The sequence below is a fragment of the Epinephelus lanceolatus genome, chromosome 12 (assembly GCF_041903045.1).
Source record: "Epinephelus lanceolatus isolate andai-2023 chromosome 12, ASM4190304v1, whole genome shotgun sequence".
In the NCBI taxonomy this organism is placed as follows: domain Eukaryota; kingdom Metazoa; phylum Chordata; class Actinopteri; order Perciformes; family Serranidae; genus Epinephelus; species Epinephelus lanceolatus.
In genome coordinates, this window is record NC_135745.1 from 7044919 (window position 1) to 7058470 (window position 13552).

Here is a 13552-nt window from a genome sequence, read left to right on the forward strand (position 1 = left end):
ACTGTATTACAGATTATTCAGTTCCACATCAATTTAAATGTCTTTGTCATCTCGTATCTCGCTTAAACTACGCTACACTGCCTCCACAATCTTCGTTGGTGCTGCTCCGTTTCATCCATTTCCGTAACGCAGATTACGGACAGAAGGCTCCTTCTGTCTCCATATCAAACGTTAAGCATAAATGAGCCCTTAGACTGTGACCTGGAGAGCAATGGAAGGAAGACAAAGGCCTTTAAAGCAGAAATAGCAGTAAGTAATGAATTTCAGTAATAAAACATCTGTTGCTATACAACTGGACCAGCATGGAGAGCAAAGGCTTTTGTGGATGGAGCTGCTGGTGTTGTAGATTGGGGATATACTGGTATTTGCTTTGGTGAATCAGCATGGCAGTTACTAGGGTACAAAGAGACACACCCAGCTGAAACATGTCAAACTACTGTAGACCATGACTAGCCTCAGATAATGAGGACAGATAACATGTGGTTGTACTCAGGAAAAACCAGAGAATCCCAATTAATCGAAGGAGGACGAGATAAGGACCTGACAGGTTCTATTATGCAGAGGTGCAAAATTATAAAAAAATAAATAAAAACAGACAAACCTTTAAAAAATAAATTAAAAATAATAAATGGGTAAACTATATGACATTCTAACATTCATATCTAACATTGGTTAAACCATTAAAAATGATCAATTTTCATATTTGTAATTGTCTTAACATTTTACTCAGTTATAAATCAAAATGTCAAGACCTGAGCAAAAATACTAACTTAACTATTATTATTATCATTATTATTATTTAATGTATTTTTTTTTTACCATTTTATAGACTTAAGATAATTATGCGATTATTATTATTTGATTTTTTTACCATTTTATAGACTTAAGATAATTATGTGATTATTATTATTATTTGATTTTATTTTATTTTTTACCATTTTATAGACTTAAGATAATTATGTGAAAAATAACTGTTACTCCACAAATGGCTTTTTGACATCAATTTTGCTTTAACCTTTGGAGAAAAAAAAAAAACATCCAATCTAAGTCTCCTTCTCTTGTTGTCTAAAAGGCCTCTGTCAGGATGTATTTGGAATAACCAACTCACTTAATCTTCATCAAATTAAAAATAATTAGTTTAAGGTTTTACAGAACCTGACTGACTGCTTTTTTTTGGCTTAAATTACCCTTAGCAAACAATTAGCCTAGACGGATAACATCCTAAACAAATTCATCATCAAAACCAGCTGGCATCATGAACAGTCACATCACAACACAGAACAATTCACATATGTACACTCTGCTAGTTTCCTGCCTTTATATGATCTGTGTGTTTACATGTGGAATGTCAACCAGTGTAACTGTTGATCTCCTTGTTGACAGAAATCACATGATCCAGTATTAGCAAACATCCTCCAACAAAACTAACTGCTCCTTCAGATAATTGCAGGCCTGTGGCACTTGGGTATTATGATTTCCAGAGCTGTAGCATTTGCCGGCATTATGGCATGTCAACCTTCTTCAAAATATGGATATATATATTGGGGCTGAGCGATATGGAGAAAATCCAATATCATGACATTTTTGACAAAATGCCTCAATATTAATATTGCAGTGATACTGTAGGGTTGACTGTTAGCTCTTTCACAAAATATTTACGCAATGAGATTGATGATAAATAATCATCAGTAATGTGGATATAATGACTATGTGGTTAAAGGCAAATAATGGAACAGCTAGAACAGTCTGGTAAGATTAGAAAATGACATCACTTTACTGTAATGCAGGCTTTAAAAAAAGGAAAGGACAACACTGATATTACGATATCCAAAATCTAGGATGATATCTAGTCTCATATCATGACATTACTATAACAGTGATAGATTACCCAGCTCTATTACATACAAATGAGTGATATTTTATCATTGTAGACTGTAGAAAATATGATGCTACGACACGGACTGCTAATTGGTATTTGGAAAGATTCTTTCACTTTCTCTTCTTATCTTGTGTATCTTTTTTTTCTATTAGATTTACTCTTCAATGTAGATGACTACTCTTAGTTAGGGTATGGCCAGATGAAACACGACCAAATAGTGTGGGATTAGGTAGTGATATCAAAAACAGGTTCCTCTATGCTGAACAGAACATTCAGAGTACTTAAACCACATTTTTACTTAAATATATATTTGCATCTGTTATTGCCCCATGCCTAATCTTACCCTTAACTCACCTTTAGAGGAAGATTTGTATTGGGAACAAATAAGCCAACCGGGTTTGTGCTTGGCAAAAAAACAAGGTTTAGATGCTACCACGATCTCTGACACGGTCCCAAAAACTCCCCACGCAAATTATTGATATCACACTGTGACAGCGAAAATTTGCTGATTTGATCAATTTGAACTTAGCCTTCATTCTGTCAAATACCTTTGTGAAAGTCAACCATGAACATTTCTCTTTCCTTCTGTTCTTCAATTTTGTATTAAAAAGATAACAGGACCTATGATGTCAAAGCTTAACATGTGGTTGTCTACTGCATTTACAACATGAGAAAAATGTACTGTGTAAATGTGCATAACATCTGCACTGTTGATGGGACTTATGGATTACTGTTGCTTGTAGAAGGGCTTCAACAGAAAATAGAAAGGTTTGGGGTTTTCTGGCAACCCACAATGACATTTGGTTTGGGGTTTTCTGGCAACCCACAATGACAAATAGGAACACTTGCAATGCTGCTGGTCATATAGTGACCACAGAAAATGTCAGTGTGTAGATGCAAGTTATCAAAATGGCATACACACCGGTATAGTCAAATGTAATTCAACACATTGGCTCTGCAATAAAAACTGTTTAAAAATGTACTTGCACACACGCACATATCATCCTGTACAAACAGGTACCTCTGAAATACCAAGACAGACATTTCGTATTAAGTTTTTTCCTAGTTACATTATCAAATACCTTTTAAGGATAGTCATTACCTGTGAAGCTGAAACTTGATAATGCAGTCATCATTTGTACCTTCTCATTTTGCTAAGGATTCCTTAAAACAACAATAAAAACCTGAACAACACTTGACCAGATTAGAAAAATAAACATTGTTTTAGATGCTTGCACTGCACACGGGACTGTGCAGAGTATTTCTGGTGTAGACATGCATGTAATCAAGATGGACCTTGGCTGCATCTCTCTTCAGCACTTGCTACTAGTGATAAACAACAACAGCAGGCAAAACATGTTTCGCAATAACACTGTAGTAAACTTGCAGCCCACCACAGTGATCATCTAAGATACATTTACAGATAAGTGCATTATGAATCTTTCCCCCATATGATTCATTAACTTCCACTGTAATAACTGTCTGGGTTTGGACTAGTATACTGACAATGTGCATGAAAAAAATTCAATAATACTTTTATTGTTGATTTCTCAACTGGGAACCCCTGTTTTGACTGTATATTTAACCCAAATATTTGGTTTGGCTTTCTGTATTAAATCCTAACACATTTCTCCCTCTACCTGTGATGACTGCTGTTAACCCTGTGTGTATTTTTTAACACTGTTGCTACATCATTATAATACATCAGTATCACAAATGCACCTGCTGCCGTACTGCAAGCTAACGGAGCAGGCCGCTCATCAGGACAGCCAGCTCACGTTAACATTTGGTCAGAAATAACAAGTGTTCTACGCCATTTTAGGAAATATTAAAGGCTTTAGCTTGACGTTTTGGCCTTCTGTGACAAGAAGCTAAGCTAGTGTAAACTGTGATAGTTGACGATAGATCCACGACAAAAATGACTGGTTATTATGATTATCTATTCCATGTAACAAGATCTAATGACCGGCTAATGTGCTGCCGTGACAGCTGTTTGCTGAATATTTAGTTGAACAGCTAATGCTAGCTAAGCATTTAGCTGAGCTAGCAAGCTGTGGCTAACACCCCCACCCTCGACGCAAACGGACAATAGGCCCAACTGTGTCAACAACTGCTACGCCAAAGTAGTATAGGACTATCTTCCATTAGGGTGCCTGTGTATAATTTTCTGACACTGTCAGGGTGTTTGAATTATTATTCAACTATGTTAAGATTGTAGAATAGAAGCTGTCATCCCACCCCTTGCGTCTCTGCTTTTACCACGTCATTGGACTATCCAACACTGCGGAAATACACCACTAGCTAAGAGCTAGCCGAATGCTAACAGGCAGCCTAGCTGGCACTTGCTGCAGCTTACCCGTGTCTCCGATGATGATGTATTTGAAGAGGTACGCGTACGCCATGGCCCCTGGTTTGTGCAGTCAGCTGTCTCGACCGTTACACCTTCGTTAAACCAACTGTGAACCGTGTGAAAAAGGTAGCTGACAGCTCGTTAGCCTGTTTTTCTCTGTCGGTGTTGAGGAAGGAACAATAAACAGCCAGAGCCTCAGCTCTACGTCACACGGTCCGCCCTCGCCACGCTACAATATGATGACTTCAGGGTCTCCTCGGAAAAATTACAGTTGTACGATTACTGCGATCTTAAGTTAAAAAAGATGTTTGTCAGCTTATGTGGCATTTTTTACAAGTAAGCCAAACGGCTAAGCCCAGAATTGACAAAAGAACTCTTTTATTGTGAGAGACAGAGAAATACTGGCATGTAAATAAATGCTGCCGTAAAATTATTGAGGAATCTGTTACAGGACACGTATAAAACCAGTCTGGGGACACTAGTGGCTACATTACATCTGTCTTGCTGCAAAAACCAATTGTCCTCTGGGGAACAATAAAAAGATGAAAGTGATTAAAGCAACAAACTTTAGCAGCAGGGTTTCTACCAGGGCCTGTGACTGTAGTCATCATCAGAGTTGGTCATTTGGTCATGTCTGTGTGTGTTGTTATGTGTGACAATGAGCTCCTAGCTGTAAAGATTAGGAGTACCTGTAGGACAGTGCTCATAAAAGACAAATCTACATGATCTGAAGCTTTTGTCAGCTGACATCAGCTTCTGTTAGCAATGAGTTCCTCTAAATCTCTCCTGGAAGATCTACAAACACACAGCTGCAACATAATACAACATAAAAAGCACTCTAAAGAATCTTTCAACCTGAAGCATCCAAACGTGTTGGCTCCACAGGCAGATGTGGTACATTAATTTCTGCCTGTTTTCTGTCTCTTCAGCCATAATTGCTGTCACTTCCAGCCATTTCATGTGATCTTTGTCAATGATCTCTTATCTGCACTAAATCAATAATGAATACAACACTTTCTCTTCCCTTTCACTTCTTTCAACAGCAAATGTTGCAATGTAAGGAATTTGCTCATTCTTTCTTGCTCATATCTGATCAGAAACATCAAACATGCCACAGGATCATACCACATGTTGCACAGATTCAAATATCATATCCTTACCACACACATGTATATTCATTGCTGGAGGAGGTATTCAGATCCTTTGGTAGTTCTAATACCACACTGTAAACAAACAATACTACTTCAATAAAAGTATGTAAGTGTAATTAGGAAAATGTACCTGAATTATTAATATAGCCTGTAGCCTATCCCAGCTGATATTGTGCAAGAATGTATACATATCTTTAATATTCACCTTGTTATGAGATCATAGTTACCAACTGCTTGATTGTGCTTCTTGTAGGTTCTGAGATACAGCCATTTTCTTATACTAAATTCAGGGACACATGGCACTACTGGTTTTCTTAAAATATAAAGAAATATACAGAAAAAAAACAGTAGTGCCATGTGCCCAGGGAGTAAATATACTGTAGTACGATAAGAAAAACTCACCTTTCGGCCTAATGGGTTGAAAGATTTTGAAATCTTTAAATCTTGACTTTTACCAAGGGAAATTCAAAATTTCAGGTTAGCACAAATGGGTTAATGATTATCTAAACATATGTGAATTCATTTTTCTGTGCCATTAGATGACTAATTGTTTCAGCTCCACTTGTATATTCTGTTGGATAAGAAGTTTAATCTGTAACAAAGTGTTATATATTATAAACTCCTCATATGTTTTGCATGCAAAAATCTTATTTATAAAGTAACTTGGAACTAAAGGTATGAAATAAATGTAGTGGAGTAATATTTACCTTGTACTGTAAATTATGGAAAGAAGTGTTATGTGGTGAATGTGTATAGGAAACAATTTGGATAAAAGATATAAAATACATTTAGAGATAGAGATCTAAGGGGGAAAAAATGGGACAGGGGGTTGTGCTATGGTAAAAGACAGAAATTGGCACAGTTTTGCAGGAAACAAACTTGCTCTAATGTTTATGTTTTAAAAAAAATGTTGGTAACTGCTTGCTTCCATGCAGTCAGTGTGACATCAATCAATATCACCAGTGTAGTAACTTAAGAGGAAACTGCCACGAGGGCAGCAAGTAAACAGTGTTAAATTACAGCAACAGAGTTAGCTCAAAGTAAAAAAAAAAGAAAAAAGAAAAAAGCTGAGCTGTAGTGGCTCATCATTTCCTGCAGGGAGAAGCAAAGTGCCATACTTTAGAGCTGATTCTTTTTTATTGTCTGTGTGTAAGCTTCTTTTTGTGTGTCTGATTGAGAAGCGTAGTATGTGTGCACATACAGACAATTTTATTTTGCCAGGTGAACATCTGCATTGTTACATGGTGAGTTTATGAAAGAGCTACCTCAAAGAATAGGTGACACTCATCCTAGTATCGATCTTAACAGTAGCAAAAACCGACAGTAAGTTGAGGCACTAAGCAGCAAAAACAGTCCTCTCACCTGATCCTACTAGACATTGTTAGCTTTTTGACTGTGATTGTATTATGACACCCACCTGATTTGTGTAGCAGCCTAATGTTAGTTACAGTGGAGCTTAAAAATACATTTTGACACAGAATGAGGACTGTGGATTTTTTCTACCACTGCTTGCACTGGAATAACAGTTAGAAAGAGATCTCCTCGGGGACTGAAATGAATACATACAGCTGCACAACACACTGTAAAATCTGTTTTGATCTCTCAGAGATGTTTTTATTTCATAACAAGTTAGAAGATAGACATATAAATAATGTAACACAGTGTAGGCAACTATAGCCATAAACACAGCACTGAACAGAAACACCAGAATGGCGGTGGACAAAACTGGAGAAGGGGTTAGCCTAAGGTAACGTTAGCTGCTGAATGGTCAGGTAGTCCATTCAAATTGTGCGGCTGCTTGTTAAACCATGTCTTGTTTCCTGTTTCTGCATGTGTTGAATAGAAGAGATGTGACATGGGGGTGTGGAGGATGTGAACTTGTTTAAAAGCACATTTGATGAGGGATTGTGTGATGAAAGTAAAGCAATGTGAAGGCAAGATGGCAAGTGGCCGAAATCAAACTGATTACAGATTTAAAATCCTTCATTCAATCAATCATTCACATTAGTATATGTAATGTGGTATGTGTATATGTCTATTGTAGATGTATTGTAAGATATGTTGTGATGTTTGTTTTGTGGTATATGTACTGTGGTATGTGTATTGTAGTGTGTGGATTGTGGTCTATGTATTTTATTGGGCCTTCTGTGTTTGTAGTGTACTGTGGTTGTATGATGTTTTAAACTGTATATTTTTAATACCATTTTAGGTCTACATGTAAAAGCCCAACAAGGGACAAGAGTTGAAAATTAGCAATAGCTATAAACTCTCTGTGCGACACACCAATCCCATACTCTGTATTGGAACTTTGTTAAATTGCATCCCTATCATCCTTATCCATATCAAATAAAAAATGAAATTAATAAATAAATCATTTTTTGCCTGCATGTGCTGACTGACTGACTTACAGACCATTTTTTCATGACAGTGTGGAATCACATGGAATCTGATCTTTTTAATTATGATTTGAGCCTCTTTCATGTGGTCTTAAAAATCAGATATGGGTCTGATTTTTTGCAGTGTGACCTCTGAACAAAATTCATATGACTTTTATGTTCAACTTTTATAAACTTTTTACTCTTGTGAGGTGCTGATAGATGTAGTTAAAAGTAGACCTTGACATTCTGAAATGTTGGATGTAATCTGTTTCAGTGATGCAATTCACAATCCCACCACTACAAATGAAACCGTAAATGCTGACTTCAGTGACATTCATTTTTACTTCCACACAACAGCGTGATGCATGTGACAACTTTATTATTGTTCTTTTGAACAATGGAATAAAAATTATGTGAAAAGCCAAACAAAAAAATTGAATTTGGCCAATAAATCCAAATTGAGCACTAAGGCTTGCAGTGAAGCCAGAGACAATAGCTTGTAGGGCTTGGGAGTTGGCAGGCTTGTCAGTTTGGAGATTGTACACACCTCCAACTTGGCTTGCTCCTAAATCTTTTTCACAGTAGGCCTACAGCCTCTTGAAAAAATATAAGTATGAGCTCCATTTCACAATGGGGCTTTGTGGACTTTTCGCATTCACACAAATAAGTAAGCTTAAAGCGGAGGTAGGCAATTTCATTTTGGGGCCACAGGGCAAAATCCCAAAATAACCTTTAGCATATTGTGATTCAAGTGGTCTGAGAGAAAGCTAGACTTCTGCACCTCCTCTTGGCTTTGTCTTCATGCTTTAGTAAATCTAGTCCATGACAGGAGACTTTGACCAATCACAGGTCATTTAAGAGAGAGAGAGTGTGTTCCTATTGGCTGTTTTACATATGCAAATGTATGTTCCTTAAGTGAAAACCTGATTCGATGGCTGAAAATCTCATAAACAAGTTGCTATTCCACCATTGGCAGTAACTGCCTATGCAAAGGAAGACGATCTTCTCAAAAAGAGAATTTAAAAGAGAATCTGACAATAAATGAGATATGACACGTCAGTATCAGCCAAGTGTTTCAAAGATGAAGAGAGAATGTTGCTAATAAATTAGCCCACTGCTAACTGGAGCTAAAGGCTCACAGCTGTGGTGTCATGTTCATGTTTATGTAGCTAACATTAGCTAGAGCATTGAACCACAGGCCCTGTTTAGACAACAACGGTTTCTCTAAAAACGGAAAAGTCTGTCCTTTGCGTTTTAAAAAACTTCTGCGTTTATATGACGACGTTATTGAAACAATCCCCATTCACACAGAGCCGCAAAATCTACTGGAAACGCTGTAGTATGCACGCCACGCCAATGGGTGGCAGTGTAAATTTGCAAAGCAACACCACGGCATGACGCCATGCGCCTGCGCTGAAGCGCCTTCCTCTACAACGCGGTGATTACAAACCAAAACAAAGAAGACACACTGGCGAAAGCATGCACAGATAACTTTATCTGGATGGACGACGAGGTGGAGTTGCTACAGTAACAGATCTACACTTCACTTCAAATCAACAGGGTGAGCAGCACAAACAGAGCTCAGCATTGTTGTTGTGACGGTCGGCATGCCTAGTGACTGGAACCGTAATGCGCATGTGCGAAAAGTCTCTGTTTTCAGAGGAACTGCTTATTGCAAGTTTACATGACAACAGAGACGTTGCCGTTTCCAAAAAGTTGCACTCTGGAATCCATTTTCAAAACGTTGCGTTTTCAGGCACCCAAAATGCCGCTGTTGTGTGAATGATCAGCCAAAACTCAACTACAGTTTACCGTTTTCAGTTGAAATCGTTTTCGTATAAACAGGGCCACAGTGTGTCCTCCGCCTCACCCCCTGCCACTACAGACCGCCTTGCTGCAGCAGCTCAAGAGACAGCCCGCTCACATTGCGAAGTCGTCAAATACCGGTGCTTTGGCAGGGACTTTTATGTCAGACACCAATAAAAAATGCCCCCCTTTTATGTCAGCATAATGCACAGCCGGGTGGCGTTAGTGTGTAACGGTGCCCTAGGGCGTCAGGAGGAAAGCGGCTAGAAAGTTAAGGGAGCGAAAAGTCCAAGTAGGGTAGGTGGGAGAGGTTTGGTGTATGGGTCCAGCAATCACTGACTTTAACCTGGGACGCCAGTTTTCGTTTCCTGTATAAATGTAAAGCCAAAGCCTATTACATTTTCCTAAATGTAACCACATGCATTTGTTGTGGAAGGAATAAAAGGTCAATTTGCAGTGTTGTACCATATGTAGTACGTTTATTTCAAAATATGATATTTCAATAATTTATGACGTGCGACCATATGCCTGTGGTCATCTGGTGGGAGGGGCTTAGGACAGAGAGGACAGAGCTGCAGGAGGAGGGTGATTTTTTTTCAGAATTCTGCATTTTTCTTTTCTTACACCTTTTCCTACCTCAGCCTTTATCACCATCGGTTTACTTCTTATTGTTTGACATGCTGAGACCTGGGGCCGTATTCCTAAAGATTCTTAGCACAAAGAGTTGCTCCTAGTGGCCAAATTCTAAGAAAATCTTAGAATCATGATGTTTTCCAAGAATTTGCCCTCAAAGTTAAGAGTAGATCCTGGTAAAGATAAAAGGTATTCCTAAAGAATCTTAGCTCTTAAGAGAGCTCCTAAGGTGAGATCTGTTAAGAGCAGGGAGGAGGACTTTTAAGGGGCTTAGGAGTTTCGTAAGCAGAGGAGAAAATGGCAGAAAGAAGAGGCAGGAGAGATATTCTCCAAACACTGAATGACAGTGAATTAATTAAATGCTATACATTGGATCGTGCAGCAATCATGTTCGTGGTTGATCTCATTAGAGATGCGCTTACTTCTCCAACCCAATGCCACAGTGCAATATCACCGGAAATGAAAGTCATCACTGTGGTATTTAGCAACAGGAAAAATGCAACAATGCAGCAGTGATGACTTGGGTCTGTCACAACCCTCCATCAGCAAGGTCATCAAGCAAACACAGCACTGTCACAGCCTCATATTGTGACGAAGTTTGTTTCGTTTCCGCTGGATATCCACACTTTACAGGCTCATAAAAGGGCATTCATGGACATCGCAGGATTCCCCGGTGTTGTGGGTGTAATTGATGGGACACACATCTGTATAATTGCACGGTCAGAAGATGAAGCCGTCTTCGTGAACAGGAAGAGATTTCACAGTATCAATATTCAACTTGTTTTCATTGCTGACTATAAGATTTTGGACATTGTTGCTAAATGGCCAGGCTCAACACATGATGTCAGAATACTCTCTGAGAGTGGGCTCAGACAGCTTTTCGAGGGACATTATGTGCCAGCCAATTGCCACTTGTTAGGGGACAGTGGCTACCCATGCAAACCATGGCTCCTAACACCTTACCTCCATCCAGACCAAGGGCAGCAACTAAACTACAACAGGTAACCCAAACAATATAGAATTATGCCTGGAAATAAAATGTAAAGAGCATGTTGGAGTATCCTAGTAGTTGGCCCAGAGTGGACTGCCTTACAGAGCCCAATTTACAAATTTACATTTCAGGCAAGTTATAGTATATGTAATTTAAGAACTTGTGACTGCAGTCAACTAATATACTAATTAATATTTACTACACGTAGCCTACAATAGTTAAATACATGACACATATTACACACAAAGACACATGAATACATAATATATATTTATTTTTTAGGAAATCAATTTTTAGTTGGTAGTACTCCTCCTGTAGGCATAGAACTCTTTTCTGCTGTCTGAGGACATCCATTGTCATCTCCAGTCTTCTGTCCTGCAGGGATGGTGTTGGAGCAGCAGGCAGGAATGGTGTTTGAGCAGCGGCAGCAGCAGCAGCAGCGGGCAGGCTGAACTGTGATTCAGGCTGAGGGTCGTACACCTGCGATGAATGCCAACCAACACTGCTTCTTATAGGCCAGTTAGCAATCACAGAAAGTGATGAAAGCTGAGCCATCTTACCCTCGTTAATACCAAATGGATGAAGTGCAAAAATTACCAGCATGGTAAATGAATGTAAGCAAATAAATATAACTATCAGCATGTGAATACTGTGCAAGTGGGCCTGAGTTTTCACACATCTTGTAGGATAATTTTAAAGTATAGCTTACTATTTATTTAACAGAGATTTTCTTTTGATGTAAAATATTATTTATAATTACACAGTCTTCATAGAGATTAGATTCTATGATTAAGTCTATTGATTTGATGGTCCACTCTATGCCCATTATTACCAAAAGTGTATTTTTATCTAGCTTTTAGGATCAACCAATCACACCTTTTGAAATGATGACTCATACCTAGCAACGGGGTCAACCACACCTCCTCACTAAGATACGAGTTTCTGTCCATTCCTTGCTCAGAGTTTTCTGAGAATGTTCTGGAATCACTCCTAAGCTAAGACTCCTTGCTAGGAATTTTTAGGCTAAGTTAGGAGCTCTCTGAGAGGATTCTCAGAATCTTTAGCCCAGGACATTAAACACTGTTTCTGCAACCTGGGACAGCTGCTTAGCAGGTGGTCCACCCCCTAAAAAACAATCCAGTAACCAATATGTACACATTAATTATGTATTTAAATTAACTTTACCAGCAGTTGTAAGTAAGTGGTCTCTGGTCGGCCCCTGGTCTCTGGCACCCTCTGAGCTGTTCATTTATTTAATTCATACACTTCATTAATTATTTTATATTTATCTTCACATTATAGACAGCACAAGCCACCCGCCCCTAGACAATCCAGGATCTGCTTTTAATTCCACAGTGTGGAAACAGGGGAGCTCGGCTGCATTTAGATGACTCCAAGGACAGTTTCCTGATAGGGAATATAGGGCAATTAACATCAGCAGCCTGAAGGATGTGGATTAAGAAAGAAAGAAATTAAGCCAGGGAGAACAATTGGGAGCATGAACTATTTATCCCACTTGACTTTTTACACGTTTTTGTACAAATAACCTAAATAAAATATATCCTGTCTAGCCATCTTTTAAATTCATCATGGTCAGAATTCAAGAGGTCTGAAGAATAACAGCTCACACATACAGTCCTCAAAGCATTAGGATCTGATCACTGAGCTTCATGAGAACCTGTGCCAACAGTGAACGTGGGTGTGTTCAACAGATTCAGTATGCAGTGTGTCAGAGTTTCTCTGCCCATCTTGAAGTCATCAAGACTGGAGAACAGTTTGGCCTTTCTCTCTCCCTCCACCCTGCTGTTTTCTGCCTGTTTTCTCAACCACTACTGTTTCCTTCACCCAAGGGTGGGTCTGTGGCCTCCACCAGGAACACCAGCATGACCTTCCTGCCAGCATTCCAGTACACACACACACACACACACACACGCACACACACACATGCACACACACACGCACACACACACACACACACACACACACACACACACACACACACACACACACACACACACACACACCACCAGGGTACCCAAAACAGCAGAAAGGTTAACAGAAAATAACAAACTACAGCTGAGAAACATTAATGATATTCTAAAAAGAAAAAATAATCAGAGCTAATACACTCAGAGCTTAGAGGGAGGGTGGATGAGAAGGATATAGTGATGTGTAATAGTTTGGAAGAAAGCCTGGGTAAGCAAGCACACCTGCAGCCTGCAGAGAGAGAGAGAGAAAAGGAAGTAAGACAGAGAGGAAGACAGAGAGATAACAGCAGAGCAAAGTGGAGAGAGAGAAAGAGGAGGAGCAACAGAACACAGAAACACAGAGAGGCAGAGAGCTCCACACACATCAGTTAGTGGC

General features: G+C 39.0%; 1 protein-coding gene across 1 annotated transcript in view; it reads right to left on the reverse strand.

Moving 5' to 3' along the window:
* The window catches only part of rab2a (RAB2A, member RAS oncogene family), a 35818-nt gene extending 31362 nt beyond the window's left edge, over positions 1-4456 (reverse strand). Inside the window, exon 1 of the mRNA XM_033650665.2 lies at positions 4236-4456. Within this exon, the coding sequence (XP_033506556.1) occupies positions 4236-4281 (46 nt within the window). The 5' untranslated portion in view covers positions 4282-4456. The remainder of the gene's footprint in view (positions 1-4235) is intronic.
* Positions 4457-13552: the final 9096 nt, after the last annotated feature.